Source organism: Gastrolobium bilobum, unplaced genomic scaffold, assembly GCF_033153095.1.
Source record: "Gastrolobium bilobum isolate Gb01-03AN ecotype WA unplaced genomic scaffold, APGP_CSIRO_Gbil_v1 utg341, whole genome shotgun sequence".
NCBI classification, from domain to species: Eukaryota; Viridiplantae; Streptophyta; class Magnoliopsida; order Fabales; family Fabaceae; genus Gastrolobium; species Gastrolobium bilobum.
The window spans coordinates 531,517-546,606 of NW_026899046.1; the positions used below are offsets into that span (position 1 = coordinate 531,517).

The 15,090-nt window shown below is 36.0% G+C and overlaps 3 protein-coding genes across 3 annotated transcripts; 1 reads left to right on the top strand and 2 right to left on the bottom strand.

Moving 5' to 3' along the window:
* Positions 1-1,392: 1,392 nt before the first annotated feature.
* On the top strand, positions 1,393-2,574 carry LOC133286520 (uncharacterized). Its single transcript, XM_061483940.1, has one exon. The coding sequence runs from the start codon at positions 1,393-1,395 to the stop codon at positions 2,572-2,574; it is 1,182 nt and encodes a 393-aa protein (XP_061339924.1).
* A 1,638-nt stretch (positions 2,575-4,212) lies between these two features.
* On the bottom strand, positions 4,213-6,396 carry LOC133286521 (SHUGOSHIN 2). The gene is made up of 8 exons (XM_061483941.1): positions 6,241-6,396; positions 5,848-5,973; positions 5,725-5,748; positions 5,541-5,609; positions 5,069-5,119; positions 4,885-4,975; positions 4,738-4,798; positions 4,213-4,489 (listed from the first exon to the last, which is right to left on the bottom strand). The coding sequence occupies exons 1-8, from the start codon at positions 6,394-6,396 to the stop codon at positions 4,213-4,215; spliced, it is 855 nt and encodes a 284-aa protein (XP_061339925.1).
* Positions 6,397-7,132: 736 nt separating this feature from the next.
* Positions 7,133-12,832, bottom strand: LOC133286544 (uncharacterized). The gene is made up of 13 exons (XM_061483975.1): positions 12,605-12,832; positions 12,215-12,383; positions 12,051-12,113; positions 11,834-11,939; positions 11,527-11,631; positions 11,357-11,433; positions 11,115-11,226; positions 10,763-10,835; positions 10,389-10,580; positions 9,252-9,369; positions 8,537-8,761; positions 8,400-8,457; positions 7,133-7,604 (listed from the first exon to the last, which is right to left on the bottom strand). The coding sequence occupies exons 1-12, from the start codon at positions 12,820-12,822 to the stop codon at positions 8,416-8,418; spliced, it is 1,500 nt and encodes a 499-aa protein (XP_061339959.1). The 5' UTR covers positions 12,823-12,832; the 3' UTR covers positions 7,133-7,604; positions 8,400-8,415.
* Positions 12,833-15,090: the final 2,258 nt, after the last annotated feature.

The following is a 15,090-nucleotide window of genomic DNA, read 5'->3' on the forward strand; positions in this document are numbered from 1 at the left end:
GATTTGCAAACAGGAGGCTGTTAGTATCAAAATTTCTCTCATATTTAGCCATCAAGATTTGGGCCTAAAACTGGTTGGGAGAGCTTAAAATAGGCTAGGCCATCTTATAGAGGAAAGCTTCATTTTGATTCTTCAAAATCGTAAGGCCAAGGCCACCATTACTCTTAGGGGTGCAAATCTGATCCCAAGAAATAAGGTGGGCTTTCTTCTTCCCATTAGTATCACCCTAAATAAAGCGTCTTTTAGCTTCTCAATTTCACCACAAACACCAAGAGGGATGATGCCACTTTGCATTTGGAACATTGGGATAGAGAAAATAACAGATTTAGCAAAAATAACTCGACCAGCCATGGAGAAGTTCTTTCTAGCCTGGCCAGTTAATCTATGATGGACTCTTTCCAACGTGTCACTAAATAAGCTTTTTCTTAACTCGACTATGTTTCATCATAGCACCAAGATATCTGTCAAGGTTCTTAGTGGGAGCAAATCCACTATTGTTGACTATTTTACCAGCCATCTCTTCGCTAGCATTTTTGGAGAAAAAGATATTAGATTTACAATCGTTCACCTTTTTGACCTGAGGCTTCTCCAAACTGATTTAAGCAATTCATAACAGAGGCAATTTGGTTCTCTGAAGCTTCAGCAAACAATATTAAGTTATCATTCATCAACAAAAAGAAGATGGGAGATTTTGGAACCACCTTTGCTAGTCGTCATAGGATTCCAGTTCTTAGTCTGCACTGCATCAACAATTATGTGAGATAATTTTTCCATGCACAAGACAAATATATACGGCGAAATGGGATCTCCTTGCCTAAGCCCTCTAGAAGGCTTTATAGAGCCAATTTTACCACCATTCCACATAATTTCAAAATCAGAGGAGGAGATACACTCCATAATTATCTCAATCAAAGAGGCTGGAATATTTACCTCCTCAAGAACCAATCTGATGAAATTCCAAGAAATACGGTCGTAAGGCTAAGTTAATTTTAATAGCAAAAAAGCATCTTTTACCTTTTATACGTCTCATGGAACGAAGCATCTCTTGAGTGATGATGATGTTATCTTGGATATGTCTGTTAGGGACAAAACTCACTTGATGGGAAGATATTAGCTTCTACATGATAGGCTTGAGTTTGTTGACAATTAATTTACTAATACCCTTGCAAAGAACAGAGGATAAGTCCAATTGTTTCTTCTGTGAAAGAAGAGGGTGGGAAAGGTATTTGTTTCAAAGCCTAGAAAAGAAGGCCCATGAAACAAACAAGAAAGGAGGGTGCAATTTCGGAATAAAAGGAAAAAAGTGTGAGCATTACCGTCAGAGTACCCTCTTTTTTCAAAGAAAAACCCGCCAAAAACAACCACAATCTTGGTGAAGAACGAATCTTGGAAATGAAGTCACTTTTGCGAACAGTGTGGGTGGTTTTGACGGCGGTGTTGGTGGCTAACGCCGTGAACGTGAGTTGCATACCGAGCAGAGAGTTTGATTCGATGCTTGATACCCTACGAGTGAGAGGATACGACCTCTTCTGCAACGCAATCGTGACCTCTGATCTTCAATTCGACATTCTATCGTACCAGAATCAGAGGGAAGACGAAAACTCTAACAACTCAAACTCACACTCCTTCACCTTCTTCGCTCCCACCGACGCTTCCCTCTTCGCACTCGACATGACTCAAACGGCGTCGTCTTATATAGACACTCTCCGTTTCCACGTCGTCCCTCGCCGCCTCTCACTCGCCGAGCTCCGCCTCCTCCCCGACGGTTACACGCTCCCAACTCTCCTCTCCCAACGCCGCCTCCAACTCACTCGCCGCCCTGCCTCTTCCGTCATCTCCGTCGGAGACGTTAACATCGCTTTCCCCGGCATGTTTTACGGCCGCAACGTAGCTGTTCACGGCCTCGCCAGTATTCTCAGTCTTCGAACTAATAACCCTCCTTCGCCTTCGCCTTCGCCTTTGCCAGCGCCGGTGGTTCCTCCTATTAGCTCCGCCGATCAAAGGTTTTCCTCTCCAAGAATTAGTCCTAGCTCGCCGGAGTCGGAGAACCGAACAGTTCTTGGTCCGATTTCCCGTCCTGTTCCGAAGTTGGTTTCGCTAAACATCACAAGCCGGCGGGGATCTCATCCTCCGGTTGAGGCTCCGGCTCTGACTCCGACTCCGGCATCTAGACCTACCGCTGTAACTAGGCAACCACCGGCTGCTTCGCCGTTAAACGGAAGGGTTGATGCACCAGAATCCGAGCACCAAGATTTGACGGTTCATCCTCCGATGAATCTTGGTAATTCTCCGGTGGTGACGCCGGCGGTTTCGCCGCCAAGATATCCTGATTCGGCAATATCTTTACCACCAGCTGGATTTTCCGACGCGGAGGTTCCGGCGCCTGCAGGACAGGACTTGTTTGTGCGGCAGAAAGATAGAGTTTCGCCGGTAGGAACCAAGGGAGTCATAGAAACGCCTGAGAAATCTGAAGCGTTAGATGGCATCAGAAACTGTGTAAATCCAGCCGTTGGATCGAAGGACTCCTTATCCCATGGTAATGTTGGCGGCCACATGCAGTGCTATGCAGCTTAAGCTTGATGAAATTTGGATCCATCACTCAATTGATTAAAAGAGTGACCTTGATTGAATGCATATTGTGTTGCTTTTCTTTCCTTTTTCTTTGCCCAGAAACTAACTTTCTTGTAGCATTTTGAGTTTGGAATTTCAGTGTCTAGCATATAGAAATAGTTCATTCCAGAAATATGTACAAACAAAAATTTGATTTGTTACTTCTTATATTGGTTTTATCCATTGTTGCCTCTTGTCAATGAATATGAACGTTTTGCCCTTTTTACCTCAAACATTATGATTGTATGATGAAACATTGACTACCGTTGTCATTATCATCATCATCACCTGCATAATCCATGTCTGCATACTCATTGTCCTCAACTTGCACTTGGTCAACAAATGCTGTAACATTTTCAAGTGTTACATCATTATCTAATCCACCTCAGAGGATTCGTTGATGTTTGCTCTCATGGATGTCAGACTTTCATTTCATCAAAAAAAGAAAAAGAAAAAGAGGAATAGGGTTTTGGAAGCCTGCAGATGGAAATTTTTCAGTTAGTCTTCAGGTTCAAGCATCAGGTACTGAATTATTTTGGCCCACATTAGGGTTGCATGATGTATGTAATCAGTTTGAGTAGGAATTGAATATTTTGTAAACATTATGTGATTCTGAATTATTCATAAGAGAAAAAAATAGTATGTGCCAAAAGGAGAGAGAAGGGAATTATTTAATCCCCCCACCTTTTGAAGTCCTTTAGTCCCAACCATGTAAGAAGCAGATTGCATAGAGACAGAAACCAAGTTACACTTCATTCACGAAGGAAACACTCACTCTTTGCAAAAAGAACTTCAAACTTTGCATTTCGTAGGAAAAAAAATGTAAAAAAGAATTAATGTTCAAATTGTTGTACATATGTAGTTTCCTCTCCCATTGAAAGGAAAGGGAAGTTATATTTCAATGAGGCATGAATTACTCCCCTGATTTTCGAGGTTATTAATTATTTTAAGTTAATCATTCGACCAGCAGCAAATATATCCAACATTTTCTTTGCTGATGCTCTCAAAACATCTTTGGAAGAGCATGACTTGTTAACTACCGGATGAAATAATCATATAAGTGCAAGTTGATTAGCTGAGGGATATGTATAGCACAAAATAAACTTGTTCAACAGACCAGATTCAGATTTCTCCAATGTGGTACTTAAAAGTTGAAAGAGCATGTATTTTTTTATTTTTTATTTTTGGTAAATGAAAGAGCATGATTTTTCCTGTGTGAAACCTAGAACAATAATAATAGGCTAAGTTTGCGCCTTTCTTTTATCCTTTTTTATTGGATGTTCGCCGTGTATATGTTCTTGGAATCAAAACCACAGATTTTAGGATTCTGTTGTAATTAGAGACAAAAATATATATGAATATAAAGTTCACGTATAATCATGAAAATAAAGCATAGTTTGTAACTTTGGGGACTCTAGTGAGATAGTAATGGAACATGTTAGGGAGGATTATATCGATTTGATACCATGCCAGGAGTTAATTTTTCCAAAAATTTAAATTCTTAGGTGACAAATAACATAGGATACAACATACACAAATCAATGTCAACATAGGATACAAATGACTAAAGAAAAAACATTAAATGTAGTTCTACAAGTTGTTTTATTCTAGTCTTCGCAGCTTAATATTTAAAGGAATCTCCTTGTAAGTTTGAACCTTCTGAACTGCTCTTCGCAAGGGTCTTCCAAAAGAAGATCTCGGAGCTTCCTTTCTTAATAAAATAGAGCTTTCTCCTGTTTCATCTTTTACAGCTACAGAACTCAGCATGTTAGGTCGAGACTGAGTAACAAGATAATTAGCATCCTCTATCTCGAACAAATTTTCTAGAGGTTCAAGTTGATGGGTTTTGAACGTGGCAGAATGTCTCCTCGAACGTCTCCTGTGCACCATATAAAAGAAAAATTTATCACATTTAACATTTTATTTTCTATTAAATTGTTAGTTTGGAATGTTGAGAATATTCATAATGATGCAATTTCAAGCATCTCATGCGTTCATCATAACTAAATTCAGGTGCTTATTCAATGAGCTCAGGTATCGAAGGAGTTAATATAAGCCATGCATTGTTTATCTTGAACCAAATTAAGCTAAGCGTTAACCGCACATGCAGTTGAAGCGTGCACTAACCTGTTGTCCTTAACGTTGTCTTTGCTTGCATTCTTTGTGGAAGCAGTAGAAGAACCAGTAGCTGCAAAGTTCCATCACAAAGTTAAACAGGATTAAGAAAAAAATGTCAGAAAAATTTACATGAATAAGTTAAGTCCCAGCATTTACATCTACTCCTTATGCGTCTTCTATTCATATAGCTGTGTTGTTCATCATTGCTAGCTTCAGGGGAAGGCTGTCCTACTTTTTCATCTCTTTCCTTGAGCCAATCAAAACATGCAACAACAAAAATAATGAGGAATACCATTCATCAATGTGGCGAACAAATAAGTGAAGGGTTTAGCCCAGGCACCTGTGACCGTGAAAATGATGCATTCTTTTCATAGTCAATCTCCACTTTTTCCTGCAAAATTTTTTTGTTAATTAACCAAACAAATAATGTTGTGGTTCAGTTCATTTATGATGATAAAAGAGAAAAAAATAAAAATAAAATAAAATGGAGACCATTGTTCTCTCTAGTCCCTATATTGCATGTTGTGGTTGAGTGTATTAGACCACACACACAAAATTCGGATCATCTCACTCAAGCTAAAATGTTTACTAGGCCGTTTTTGCACATAATGAGACTTCTTGCATACTAAGATCAAATATTGAAGACTGAGGTACAGTGAAAAACTTAATTAGAACATAACAACAGGCCATTTAAAGATGCATAAAAAACCAACAATCTTCAGTTGAGGACAAAACACATGTTCACAATGCTCCTACACATATCCAACATTCTACACCCCAAGTTAATGTAATTGAGCAAGCTTAGAGCATACCTGCACTTCCCTGGTATTTCCTTTAAGTAAAGCAGCCCTCCATAAAATTTCATGTTGCAATGCTTTTATCTGAAACGAGTATCATTAAATTCAAAAATTCTATTAAAAGACAAGCAATTTGAGTTGCAGACCACAAATACAGTTTACTCGGATTCCAAGAAAAAAGTTGGAGGAACAAACTCACCCTTTCCCTCCCCAAGTTAAGCTCCTACAGAATCAACTAAACACAATTACTATCACCATCAAGTCATTCAGTACAATTGTACAATTGATATTAACCAAGCATTATACAACTTGGTAAACTAACCGCTAACATGTGGCTGTTTGACTGAGCAAGATTCCAGTTTTGTAGTTGCAGCTTCTTGATATCTGCACGCATCCTGTGCACCTCAGCTCCACTCTTTTCAATCATTTTACTGTTCAAATTTTTAATCTAAGTCAAGGAAAAACCAGCTTCTCCCAAACAAACAAAAAAATAATCAATTTTTATTACTTTCTCAGATCCCCTTAATTATGATTATGAGTATGAGAGGATACTTTCTTTCCGCAAGGAGTTGCATCAAAGTCGCTCTTTCCTGCATCACACACAATTCAAGTGGCAAGAACAATAACCAACATAAATAATAATAATAATAAGAATTATAAAAGATTAAGACAATAAAAATTAGAAATGAAAAAAAAACAGAGAAAAAGAATGCACCTTTAGGAGTTGTTGAATGCAATCCTTATCGGTGGGAAAAGGGTCAAGTGGGTTGTTATCTTCTTGAGATTGAGATTGATAATGAGAATGAGAGTGAGAATTGGTGATATCAGAAAGCTTCTTCCGCATTAAACTTCCAATAGATCTCTTCGCCATTACCTCCCCTCGCATACTCATACTAGCGCTTATAAAATTCAACTTTAGTTTTTCATTTCTACCAAGAAACCAACGACACTTGCTTCCAACGTTGGATCAGACGAAGATGTCGAAAATGCGAGACGGAATGAAAAGAAAAAGAAGACAAAAGCCATAAAGAAACAACACGGAGGTTTGGTTGCCTAACGGCTTCCCGAACCAAGATTACCCTCGCATTATCCGAATCTAAATTCAAATATTTCAAAGCCTTCCGAACCTCCGTTTGAAATTAAATGATGAAATCAAAAAGCGATGTGGGTCTCCGAATCCTCTGGTCGCAAATTTTCTCACTTTCTCTTTTACAATAAATTTTCACTTTCGCTTTGTTAAAGCTTGATTTAAATTTCATTAAATAACATTTTAAATTTAACTTCAATAACTTTGTATGGTTATACAATTTGCATCTAATGTTATTATTAGACTTAGTGTAATAATTAAAGCAATACAAATAAATAAATAAACTCCCTTCTTTAATGCCCCCGCAAATTGAAACGGGTGATGTCATTTCCTTTGTGTTGTTTTAAAGTCACTCTTAATTACTATTACATCATTAGTGAAGTACTTTGTAATTCATAAATAATAAACAAGATCAACCAAAAGATGTTTATCTTTGGAGAGTGGCTGATCAAAGATTAAGTACACTTGACAATTAACGCCACAGTTACTTGTCCGTGGTTTGCACTTTCCATACCTCAGGAGTAGAAAAATATGAAAATTATGGGTAAATATAGCCATAAAGGTAAAAATAGTAGAAGTATCCAAAATATTTTTGTTGCTGGAGGCATTGCCTTGAACATAAGAAACTACAGAAGGTACGCTTGGACTTTAACATAAGCGGCACAACACAAGGATATGCCATTATAACATAAGTTACACCTTATGCTTTCTTTTTTTACTGTGCGAAAGGCTGCCACGAGCCAGTAACTTATAACCTAGGATGAGCAACGGATCTTGATTCATGCCAGCCAACAAGAAGCAAAAACAACCAACATTCACTATTGCATCTTTGATTTAAGAATGGCATTATAACATCTCAAGCTTCAGGAAAGAAATGCATTCTGGGAGTCTGAAGAATCTGATGTTTAGTCAAAATAACGTGCGTAGTTGTAGGTGCCAATGTAATGCAGCATTCTTAAACCTTTCACCCTTTAAGATTTGTCCATCTCAGGCTGCACAAGAAGAAGAAAGAGTGAGACTACTTAAGGTCCGTTTGGATGAGTTTTTTTTCCTTCAAAAGCTGCTTTTTTTCTTGAAAAAAGCACTTCTCGTTTTTTGTTCGTTTGGATGTCTGCTTTTAAAAAAGCAGAAGTCACAAAATAAGCCAAAAATCTACTTTTTCCGAAAGCTAAAAATTTTAACTTCTAAGAAAAGTAAAAGTCAAAACCCAAATATTTTTTTAAAAACAATATTTTTATAAAAATATAAATAGCTTTAACTTTTATAAAAAACACTTCTAAAATAAAGAAGAAATAAAAGTTACTTTTTTTAGAAGCTCAAACAAACGGGCTCTTAGCTTATCTGATTCTCTATTTTTAGAAATCAGTCCTTCTATCTTGGGTGCAAGTAAAATGCCTAATAAGTGAAGATGCACTCTAACCAAAAATAAAAATAAAACATCATAGTTTGCAAGGCAAGAATGCTGAACATTGGGACATAGCCAATTTTACATATGCATAACCATGGGGAAAAATAATACATCATTATTCAATTGACCAAGCAATGGGCTATGCATTATCTTGTACCTCTACGGTGCCCACTATTAAGATGCTGAAAATATGCAGAGGGGGAATTGCGAAACCTCCAAACTCAGAATACCCTTGCCAAAGGTTTACAAGACTTTTGCCCTATCTATTAGATGATTTGGTGGCTTTTAATTAAAACATTTTCATTTCATTCTTTTTCTTTTCTATGATTGGAGAAAAAACACATGAGAGACACAACAAGATATAGGATACTGAGGATACCTGAAGCCAATTATATTTAGATGGAGAAGTGTAGAAGATATGAAGCCCTATGACGAACCTGTAAAACAATTATTTCTGTACATGAAATCAAAATGTAACGAATCACTGGTTAAAAATAAGAAAGCCGTTTCATTCACCTTTGATGCATAGGATCGTAGGTCTGTGGCTGATATTAAGGTAGAACAATGTCTAAGAAAAAGACAGAACATCTCATAGATAACTGGATTGTCTTCAATTAATGAGTTGGACAAAACCCAATTCTCTGTCAAAACTAAGTGAATGTACATCTTGAAGAAATCGCAACTTTTGTCTTTGAAGTTAATTGCAGTAAATGATCTGAGAATCTCTTCTCCACTGTTGACCTGAGGAAAAAATAGCAATCTCACTTAGCAGTGTTTGTTAATACCAAATAATGAAAGAATAAAGAAAGCACTGACAACATTCCACATATACGTGGACATTGAATAATTTCAGCAGCAGCAGCAACCTTTTTTCGAATTATTAAATAACTGTTTGATTTAATACACACTGATGACTTAATAAAAATCTTTTCAAACATCACAAACACAAAGGAATGCTGAAGTTTTCATCACTAAAAATTTGATACTGGCTTTTCAGTGCTAAATTTTTAAATTTGATCGAACACAACCCCTTAATATTCCAACAAGCAACAGATTAGATGAAGAAAACATGTATAACTTGCTGCCCATATATAACCTTCCATCACATGACCAGGACCTTCACTATATGTTTTACATGCACAAGGCCACAAACATAAAAAAAAATAAAGGTGTTGTTGATGTTGATGTTCTAAAAATAAAAAAATTGGTGAGAGAAGTGCAAGGAGCATACTCCATCAAAACAAGAAAGCAGGCTTTGATGAGCAAGAGCACTCTTAAGTTGCTTACAACGAGAACCAACTCCTGAAACGCAGTCAATAGCCTGGATGCAATTCAAATCCTTAGAGACTCTGCACATCAAAGACACCAAGAATAAGAGAAGGGAAGCAAATACAAAGCCAATGGGCAAGATCTAGAAAATAAGTATGATCATACACTTCAGCTTGTCCATTTACAGTACAAACTAGTTTTGGCAACTAATTCTATCAATGATAACCGTATAAAGAACTTTGAGAATGTACAAAAATCTAGGGTACTAACAATTAAGAAAACAAAATTCTGGATTCCAGATATATAATACTTCACTAGCACAGAAGCATCAGCAGCACATCACATCACCTTCACCCATAGTTATCAAATGTGGATTGCGGCATGTCGCGGCCAACCCCAAAAAACGCTATAGCGTTATAGCGGGTTGCGGTTGCGGAAATAGCGGAATAGATATATGACAGAAATAATGACAAAAAAAAACATTTTTTAAAGGCAAAGATAGCAGAAGTGACAGAGAGACGCGGATAGGCTAAAAAACTCTTAAATTTTTTCTGTTACACATTTAAATTTAGGACAAAATTGACATTTTGTTTTATGATAGCAATATAGCTGCAAATGCGATCGCAATGGCCGCTATTGCGTTCCGGTACGGCACAGCGCGATTTCTTGCGGTGAGGCACCGCAACGCCCATACGGCGCGGCTCGCGGCACAATTAACTACTATGCCTTCACCATAATAATTAGCACCAACTCAAAAGAATTCCCCCTCAAAAGCTACTGCCAAATGCTCTTTTCTTGTCTACGACTCCTTTACTGCAGATTATGAACAGATCATTCAACCGTGCTACGATCCGCAAATATGGCAATAGTACATTGTCTTTGCAGCCCAAACCAAAATCCTCTGATAAGTTTTATCATTCATTAACCAAGCCACAAACATGCAGGAAAATGATAACTACTAGATACATGGGTCTATTTTTATGCTTCAATTTGAGTATTATTAATGATTGGCCAACATTTTTGAAGTAATATTACTGACAACAAGTCTATATACCATTACCAACATCTAATAGCGAGAACAATTAATAAAAGTAATAACCTGCAAGCAATGAATTTTGCTATGTTCTCACAACTTGAGCACCATTCCTGGTCTGTAAAGTAATTGACAATTGCTTGCATGCAGTCATTCAAAAGAACCAACAAACCCTGAAACAGGCGATCTAGTAATATACATATAATAATTTCAACTATCTCTTCAGCTTCTGCAGTAGAGAAGATAGGTTTCTTACTCCTGCAATGAGAACCAAGAGACGTGAGTTGATACCATCATACATTCAAAATACTGTCACTTGAATTATCAACAGGCAATCTAATCAGTGCAACCTAAAACTCCAAATATAACTAACAACAGAAACAAAATAGCAGAAAAATCATTTAGGTTATCCTCTAAGTAGGCTCACTGCCGCTGTTTACCTTATCAGACAACAAGCAGTGACAAATTTGACCCAAGCTCTAAGATTTTGAGGTGGTCCTCTAATGTCAGAATCTAGAAGACAAAGGTATAGGTTGTTCTTAGAATCATGGCAATAAATGTGACAAGATATTTGCAATTCCACTAGAAATAATACAAATATCTCTACATTAAGTGCAATGGATAAAGAAATAAGACAGACATTCATGAAATGGATATATTAATGTAAAAAATATTGAAAAGCTACAGCTCTACATCGCTGAAACTTAACAAATTTATATAATTATTTTCTTCACAAAGATAATTTGACTCCCACACTGCATGGATAAACTAATCTAGATATAAGAAAGTTACCTAAATTTTTAGGCTCAGCACAAAATTTAAAGAGAAACCCATAAATGTCAAGAGCCCTTCTCAAATCTGTATACTCAGGTAACCAATCAATTTTGACAGACAATGGATCAACCTGGTAAAGAATGATTGTGTATCATAATGATGTAGCGTCAACAAAGAATAAAGGAATTAAAATAAACATACCAAGTCATCATTTTTATTGATGGTACATTGCCCCAAGTAAACATAACAAACAAGTTTACCTCATTTTTAGAAGACAGAATCGCACACCAAAAGTCACTGGAAGAGTTTCGGAGCTCTTCTTTTGATGAATATAACACTGAAAGAACAAAGTAAAAAAGATCTATGACAACCCTTCTGCTATGCTAATAGCTAGTAACAGTATAAACATGAAAAGCCATGCTTCACTCACTTGTGTTGAAGGCCCAAATGGCTACTGGTTTTTCTACATGACCACAAAGGAAAGCTAATTTTGGAAGCCAACCATTGACTAGTAACCCTTCAAGAAAGATATCTCCTGAAAGAACACAAAGTAATAACTGAGATAACCATTTATAAACAGGCATGTCAGTTTCATCCGATAGCACAAAAGCAGTCTTTTGATGTAAATCTGGCTTAAATCAGTATTTTGCAATACCAAAAAGGCATGGTTTCTTGACATTACGAATTGATAAAAAGAGACAACATTATAGCCTTAGCAAACGAAACATCAGAACAACCTCTGTCTGCAGCCAATTCCACCACTGAATTTAGCTTGTTGTTCAAAAACGACTGTAAAAGGTTGCAACTTCCAATATCAGGAAAATCCAGGGAGGGAAAGGCTTTCTGCAGTTCACAAAATGAAAACATTTATAATCTCAAGTATCCAAACAATTAAGAGATAAAAGCAGCAAACCATAAATAGAAATCAATGAGAATTTAACTTAGTATAATAACCTGATCTCCAAAAACTTTTACACCCCATAGTGGAATTTCTTGTTCTTCGCCAAAAGCTTTCAACTGGATGAGAAAGGCCAAGTAATCAGTAACATACAATGACAATTACAAATAAAAAAATGTTAATCATAGAAACATAAGAACAGGAAACAAAAAAATCGTGCCTGATTGTGACATTTGTCAACTATCCTAGTCAACCAAGCTTCCTTGCGATCTTCATCATCATAGGAACGTTTGTTCTTTGCCTTTGCCTGCTTCTTCCGCTTCTCTATAAGCGTGTTCTGTTCTCTGTAGTGATCTTTAAGAAGATCATCCAACCCAATAACTTTCTTCCTAATTTACATTCAAATTTTAATTAACCGTTAGAACTTAGAACCCACAATTTGATGAAATCAAGGGAAACCCAAATAAGCAAATCATGGGTTTAGTATAAAAGTTACCGTTGGGAAACTATAAAACCCTAAACGCGAGAAAAAAAAAAGGTAAAAATTGAAACTTGGGAGAGTTGGGGCAAAAAGTAAGAGAGGAAAAACAAGTTTGAGGGAAGCAAATACCGTTTATTGTTGTTAATGGTAGGGGATTTGAGAAGGTCGTCTTCTACCTCGAAATCCAAAGGGTCGTCCATATCCATCAAACAAAGTCGGTATTTAATCTTAACTGTAAAGTTTCCAAAGTACACTTTGAGAGAGAACTGAGAGTCAGGAAAAGTGCATAGCAAGCATTTTGAGGGGCTTAAATGGTGCCAGCCCATCCTATTTCTATGGGTTGTCATTCAGTTTTTGGAGGGAAAATCTTCTAAGCCCTCTTCCAAAAAAATGAGGAAACCCTTACCACATATGTAATTGGGTCCGTCGGATGTCTTGTAATTATGGAATTTTTCATCGTTATAATCTTTTATTAATAATTAATTATTAAATTAGCCTTTATTATAAATTATTTCAAAAATTTAACTTCCTCAAAAAAATATAACACTAATTTATTCATGTTTGATCGTTGACCACCAAGCCTACCCTGGTACACCCCTCCCTACCCGGAAATATTTTGAAATTTTATGTCTACCCGAGTAGGGAGGGGTGTACCCACGTATATTCTTGAAATCTGAGAAATTGCTTGAATTATTTACCCTGATATTTAGAGGTGTACCCGGATAAATTATGGAACTGCAAGTACTTGCTAGATTGTCAATTATAGAAAACACAGACTAGTTTATCACGATCGGAGGCTCAAATTATAAAATTAGTTTCATATTTTTAAACAGCAAAGATTCTAAAGACCTTTTGAATTGCCTTCTTCATTTTCTTCCTAGATGCCAAGTATTTTTCACCCTTAACTGTGAATTCAGTTTCAGCACCCTTTCTTCGGATATACCCGGGTACACCCCTCAGTATCCGGGTAAATAATTCAAACAATTTCTCAGATCTCAAAAAATATACCCGGGTATACCCCTCCCTACCCGGGTAGGCATAAAATTTCAAAATATACCCAGGTAGGGAGAGGTGTACTTGGGTAGGCTTGGTGGTCAACGGTCAAACAGGGGTAGATTGATGTTATGTTATTTTGGGAGGTTAAATTTTTGAAATAGTTTATAATGAAGGTCAATTTGGTAATTAATTATTAATAAAAGGTTATAAGGGTCAAAAAGCCTGTAATTATGTACTAGTCTCTTACCCGTGCAATGTATGGAAAAAAAATCGATTTATTTGCCTGTTAATAGTTAACGTAAATTGTAAAAGTATATTTTTATATTTTATTTAAATATCAACACTACGAGGTACCTAACTCTAACTTTTGTACATATAAAGTTGGCAAATATTTGAATTAGTATCTTTGATATTCTAACAAACACTTCATAGTTGAAGTTGAATGTGGTAATTCAAAAGACCATTCATTAGCTTAATTGCATAAGTATTAATTGAGAAATCAATAAGAATTAATTTTTTTTATTAGTTCAAACGAAACTTTACTCCATGTATAAAGTTATATACTTGTAGGCTTAGTTATTATTTACGGTCCACCAAACGTCGCAAAGGCATCTTGTTTGATAATTTGATATAAAATGCAAATGTCATTTATTAGCTTGTCTTATAATCATTCAAAAATTACGTAGTTTGACTCGACTTCTTTTAATATTTATCAGATATGAACTTTCATTTATCATAATATAATTGTTCGTTTTGTTTAGATGCTTGTTTCTGAAATATTTACGGCAGTAAATCCAATGCTCTTAGTCACACAAAGAAGAATTTGTTAGAGAATAAATATAAGAAGAAGAAAATGTGTTGGCGGGCGGCGAGGTGGGTAGGCCCTTTGGGTCGAGCCCATTTTGCCATATTTAATTGTCAACATTTTATATCAACATGGTTTATTAGACAGTTAATAAAAAAAAAGTGTTGGTGGAGTGGGCCGGTCCTCCGGGCTGAGCCCATTTTGCTATCTCTAACTGTCAGCATTTTATATCAACGTGTAATATATTTTTATAATTATCAACAAAAAAAGTTCTTATAGTTGCGTCTATATTACTATGGGTTCATTTTTTCTGCAGTTACTGCATATAAGTTATCTGCAGTAAGCCAAATACGACGTCGTTTTGGGGCGAAAATAGTAATTTTAATTTATTTCAGAGTTACAATAGTCTTTATATTTATAATTTTTTAAGATTTCAATACCAAAACGACGTCATTTTGGGAATAAATGCAGATAACTTATCTGCATTAACTGCAGAAACATTTTTCCTTATTACTATCTATCTATGTTTTCTATAATTGCCTCTGAATCGACTTTCTGAAGTGTGTGTTTTGTGACATATATATTAGATGAAGAGTTGATAAATATTTGAGTTACTATGTTTAATATTCTAACAAACATTCAGCCACATAAAGACGGGTTTGTTAGACAGTAAATATATATATAAAAAATATTGGCGGGCAGGATGGGCCGAGATTAATTTGCCACATGTAACTGTCAATATTTTATATCTGCTTGTAATAGATTTTTATATTTAAAAATATAAAAAAATATTTCTATAGTGACTACAGATAAT